Raw genomic sequence first — 5,448 nt, 5'->3', positions numbered from 1 at the left:
CTGCCTAAAAACCTTTGAAAAGCTGTCCCTTAGTTACCTAAGTCCCATTGACTTTCAATGAGACTAAGACTCCTAAAAGCCGAAGTCACTTAAGCTTCTAAGACAGTTAGGTGCTTTGGAAAATTTTATCCCTAGTGCCCTTCCCTGCCTCTGTCACCTTTAAAATGACTGAACATTGACTGTCCAATAAAAATTAGTATGTAAATGAAGTTAAGTCATCATAATTCTGCTTTTAATATATATACACAAAGGCATGCTTATTTTTTGCCTGGTTGGCTAACCAGCTACTTTTCTTTCACTAATGTCACAGAGTGGGAACCTTCACTGATGAAAAGTTTGACACTTAATGTGCTAAACTAATGTCTTAACTAGAAAACTGTTTTGGTTTTTGTTTGTTTTGCTTTGTTCAATATTCGGGGAAAGGTTTTCAAAAGTGCTCAGTATCAGCTGATTTCTGGTCCCATTCAAGTTGAATAAAACTCTCATCAATTCACTGGGAGGGGAGTTAGCCCATTGTTAAGCACACTTGAAAATCACATTCTCAAGCATTAAATTAAAAAATAACCTAATATATTAACCAAAGGGAGCCCCAATTTGAGCATTAGGTAAATTTCCCTCATTCAGATTGTTAAATCTGTCCATTGCATAGACTCATAGAAATAAGAGCTGGTAAAAAAAGAAAAAAAAATCAGATCACCGAGACCATTGACCAGGAAACAGTGGCAGATTGCTCTATACAATATATTTTCTACTACTTTGTCCACTGTTATTTTTTAATGTCCCAAAGGATAGGACTTCCCTACGTTTGGGTTTATGACCTCAGCAAAGCACCTCCTGAGGAATGATCCAGCTGACTAAGCATGGGACTGGAGACAAGAACTCCTGAGTTCTGAGTCTATGCGTATGTCTACACTATGAAATTAGGTGTAATTTATAGAATTTATAGATAGCTACTGTGAGTAGCTATCCCACAGTTCCTGCAGTCTCTGCCCCCCATTTGAATTCTGGGTAGAAATCCCAGTGTCTGATGGGGCTAAAACATTGTCGCGGGTGGTTCTCGGTACATATCGTCAGGCCCCCGTTCTCTCCCTCTCTCCGTGAAAGCAAGGGCAGACAATCGTTTTGCGCCTTTTTTCTTGAGTTACAGATGCCATACCACGGCAAGCATGGAGCCCGCTCAGCTAACCGTCACCGTATGTCTCCTGGGTGCTGGAAGACGTGGTACTGCATTGCTGCACAGCAGCAGTTTATTGCCTTTTGGCAGCAGACAGTGCAGTATGACTGGTAGCTGTCGTCGACTTAGTCCTAGGTACTCTTTTAACCGGGCCCCTGGGCAAACATGGGAGTGACTCAGCCAGGTCATTTCCCTTGTTTCGTCTCATGGTGATTGAGTCCTACCAGCAGTGCACTGTCTTTTAATCTGCAGCTAGCAGAAGACGATGGCCAGTAGTCATACTGCACCGTCTTCTGCCGAGCACCCAGGAGATGACGATGGTTAGTGGTCGTACTGCACAGTCTGCTGCCAGCAAGATGTATAAAGATAGATGAAGTGGCTCAAAACAAGAAATAGACCAGATTTGTTTTGTATTCATTTTCTCCTCCCTCCCTCCCTCTGTGAAATAAACGGCCCGCTAAACCCAGTTTTGAGTTCTATCCTTGAGGTTTTGAGTTCTATTCTTGAGGGGGCCATTCAGTTTCTTGTAAAGCCACCCCCTTTGTTGATTTTAATTCCCTGTAAGCCAACCCTGTATGCCATGTCGTCAGTCGCCTTTCCCTCCATCAGGGCAACGGCAGACAATTGTTCTGCGCCCTTTTTCTGTGCAGACGCCATACCACGGCAAGCATGGAGCCCGCTCAGATCGTTTTGGCAATTAGGAGCACATTAAACACCACACGCACTATCCAGCAGTATATGCAGCACCAGAACCTGGCAAAGCGAAACTGGGCGAGTAGGTGACGTCAGTGCGGTGACAAGAGTGTGGAGAACATGGACACAGACTTCTCTCAAAGCACGGGCCCTGGCAATGTGGGCATCATGGTGCTAATGGGGCAGGCTCATGTGGTGGAACACCGATTCTGGGCCCGGGAAAACAAGCACAGACTGGTGGGACCGCAGAGTGTTGCAGGTCTGGGATGATTCCCAGTGGCTGCGAAACTTTCGCATGTGTAAGGGCACTTTCATGGAACTTTGTGACTTGCTTTCCCCTGCCCCGAGGCTCAAGAATACCAAGATGAGAGCAGCCCTCACAGTTTACAAGCGAGTGGCAATACCCCTGTGGAAGCTTGTAACGCCAGACAGCTACCGGTCAGTCGGAAATCAATTTGGAGTGGGCAAATCTACTGTGGGGGCTGCTGTGATGCAAGTAGCCCACGCGATCAAAGATCTGCTGATATCAAGGGTAGTGACCCTGGGAAATGTGCAGGTCATAGTGGATGGCTTTGCTGCAATGGGATTCCCTAACTGTGGTGGGGCCATAGACTGAACCCATATCCCTATCTTGGCACCGGAGCACCAAGCCGCCGAGTACATAAACCGCAAGGGGTACTTTTCAATAGTGCTACAAGCACTGGTGGATCACAAGGGACGTTTCACCAACATCAATGTGGGATGGCTGGGAAAGGTACATGACGCTCGCATCTTCAGGAACTCTGGTCTGTTTCAAAAGCTGCAGGAAGGGACTTTATTTCCAGACCAGAAAATAACCGTTGGGGATGTTGAAATGCCTGTAGTTATCCTTGGGGAACCAGCCTACCCCTTAATGCCATGGCTCATGAAGCCATACACAGGCAGCCTGGACAGTAGTCAGGAGCTGTTCAACTACAGGCTGAGCAAGTGCAGAATGGTGGTAGAATGTGCATTTGGACGTTTAAAAGCACACTGGCGCAGTTTACTGATTCGTTAGACTTCAGCAAAACCAATATTCCCACTGTTATTACTGCTTGCTGTGTGCTCCACAATATCTGTGAGAGTAAGGGGGAGACGTTTATGGCAGGGTGGGAGGTTGAGGCAAATCGCCTGGCTGCTGGTTACGGTTAGAAGAGCACAGGAGGGCGCGGTGCGCATCAGAGAAGCTTTGAAAACCAGTTTCATGACTGGCCAGGCTACGGTGTGAAAGTTCTGTTTGTTTCTCCTTGATGAAACCCCCACCCCCCATTGGTTCACTCTACTTCCCTGTAAGTTAACCACCCTCCCCTCCTCCCTTCGATCACTGCTTGCAGAGGCAATAAAGTCATTGTTGCTTCACATTCATGCACTCTTTATTAATTCATCACACAAATAGGGGGATAACTGCCAAGGTAGCCCAGGAGGGGTGGTGGAGGAGAGAAGCACCAGGAGGAGTGGTGGAGGAGGGAAGGACAAGGCCAAACAGCACTTTAAAAGTTTAAAACTTGAAAACTTATTGAATGCCAGCCTTCTGTTGCTTGGGCAATCCTCTGGGGTGGAGTGGCTGGGTGGCCGGAGGCCCCCCCACCGCATTCTTGGGCGTCTGGGTGAGGAGGCTACGGAACTAGGGGAGGAGGGCGGTTGGTTACACAGGGGCTGTAGCGGTGGTCTGTGCTCCTGCTGCCTTTCCTGCAGCTCAACCATATGCTGGAGCACATTAGTTTGATCCTCCAGAAGCCCTTAGCATTGAATCCTGCCTCCTCTCATCATGCTGCCACCACCTTTCAGCTTCAGCCTGCTCTTCAGCCCGCCACTTACGTGAGCTGTAGCTCACGAAAGTTTATGCTCAAATAAATTTGTTAGTCTCTAAGGTGCCACAAGTACCCCTTTTCTTTTTGCGAATACAGACTAACATGGCTGCTTCTCTTCAGCCCGCCACCTCTCCTCCCGGACATTTTGTGCTTTCCTGCACTCTGACACTGTCTGCCTCCACGCATTTGTCTGTGCTCTGTCAGTGTGGGAGGACAGCATGAGCTCAGAGAACATTTCATCGCGAGTGCATTTTTTTCACCTTCTAATCTTTGCTAGCCTCTGGGAAGGAGAAGATCCTGTGATCCTTGAAACATATGCAGCTGGTGGAGGAAAAAAAAGGGACAGTGGTATTTAAAAAGACACATTTTCTAGAACAATGGTTACACTCCTTCACGGTTAACATTACATACGTAGCACATGTGCTTTCATTCCAAGATCGCATTTTGCCTCCCCCCAGCGCATGGCTAGCCCCTTCCTCCTCCCCGTGGCTAACAGCGGGGAATATTTCTGTTCAGCCACAGACAAACAGCTCAGCAGGAACAGCCACCTCTGAATGTCCCCTTAAGAAAAGCACCCTATTTCAACCAGGTGACAATGAATGATATCACTCTCCTGAGGATAACACAGAGAGATAAAGAACGGATGTTGTTTGAACGCCAGCAAACATACACTGCAATGCTTTGTTCTACAATGATTCCCGAGTACGTGCTACTGGCCTGGAGTGGTAAAGTGTCCTACCATGGTGGACGGAATAAGGCTGCCCTCCCCAGAAACCTTTTGCAAAGGCTTTGGGAGTATATCCAGGAGAGCCACGAATGCCAGGGCAAATTAATCATTAAACATGCTTGCTTTTAAAACATGTATACTATTTAAAAAGGTACACTCACCAGAGGTCCCTTCTCCGCCTGGCGGGTCCGGGAGGCAGATTGGGTGGGTTTGGGGGTACTGGCTTCAGGTCCAGGGTGAGAAACAGTTCCTGGCTGTCGGGAAAACCGGTTTCTCCGCTTGCTTGCTGTGAGCTATCTACAACCTCCTCCTCATCATCTTCCTCGTCCCCAAAACCTGCTTCCGTATTGCCTCCATCTCCATTGAAGGAGTCAAACAACACGGCTGGGGTAGTGGTGGCTGAACCCCCTAAAATGGCATGCAGCTCATCATAGAAGCGGCATGTTTTGGGCTCTGACCTGGAGCGGCCGTTCGCCTCTCTGGTTTTCTGGTAGACTTGCCTCAGCTCCTTAAGTTTCACGCGGCACTGCTTTGGGTCCCTGTTATGGCCTCTGTCCTGTATGCCCTGGAAGATTTTGACAAATGTTTTGGCATTTTGAAAACTGGAACGTAGTTCTGATAGCACGGATTCCTCTCCCCATACAGCGATCAGATCCCGTACCTCCTGTTCAGTCCATGCTGGAGCTCTTTTGCGATTCTGGGACTCCATCATGGTCACCTCTGCTGATGAGCTCAGTGCCTTGAGAGAAACAAAATAAACAATCACGGATTAGTTCATTTATTTAACATTTTATCAGTGTAGTATCACCTTCATTGTTTTCAGGATTCAGTTCTTTATGCTGACTATGTTAGCATATTAACTGCTAAAGTACTGAATTAAAAGTTAGTATGGAAGATGATTTTCTTTGCCAACGTTACGTAGTTATAGTCACTTTTATAAGAGTCTTTATTAATCATACCAATTTTATACCCCTAAGCAAACAACAGACTTCTGATAAAATTACAGCTACAGGAAGTATTTTGGA

At 47.0% G+C, this 5,448-nt stretch overlaps 1 protein-coding gene across 2 annotated transcripts; it reads right to left on the bottom strand.

Annotated features, from left to right (window-relative positions):
• Nucleotides 1–3,429: 3,429 nt before the first annotated feature.
• On the bottom strand, nt 3,430–5,156 carry LOC311528445 (myb/SANT-like DNA-binding domain-containing protein 7). Of its 2 annotated transcripts, XM_084643491.1 has the most exons (3): nt 5,085–5,156; nt 4,585–4,988; nt 3,430–4,017 (listed from the first exon to the last, which is right to left on the bottom strand). In XM_084643491.1, the coding sequence occupies exons 1-3, from the start codon at nt 5,133–5,135 to the stop codon at nt 3,960–3,962; spliced, it is 513 nt and encodes a 170-aa protein (XP_084499617.1). In that variant the 5' UTR covers nt 5,136–5,156; the 3' UTR covers nt 3,430–3,959. The 2 variants fall into 2 exon arrangements, with proteins under 2 accessions (XP_084499617.1, XP_084499616.1); XM_084643490.1 differs by having other exon boundaries at nt 4,585–5,156.
• Nucleotides 5,157–5,448: the final 292 nt, after the last annotated feature.

Source organism: Lepidochelys olivacea (assembly GCF_965140295.1).
Source record: "Lepidochelys olivacea isolate rLepOli2 genome assembly, chromosome: 11".
In the NCBI taxonomy this organism is placed as follows: Eukaryota; Metazoa; Chordata; order Testudines; family Cheloniidae; genus Lepidochelys; species Lepidochelys olivacea.
Note: the sequence above shows the minus strand (reverse complement) of the source record. Positions and strands in the feature narration are given on the sequence as shown.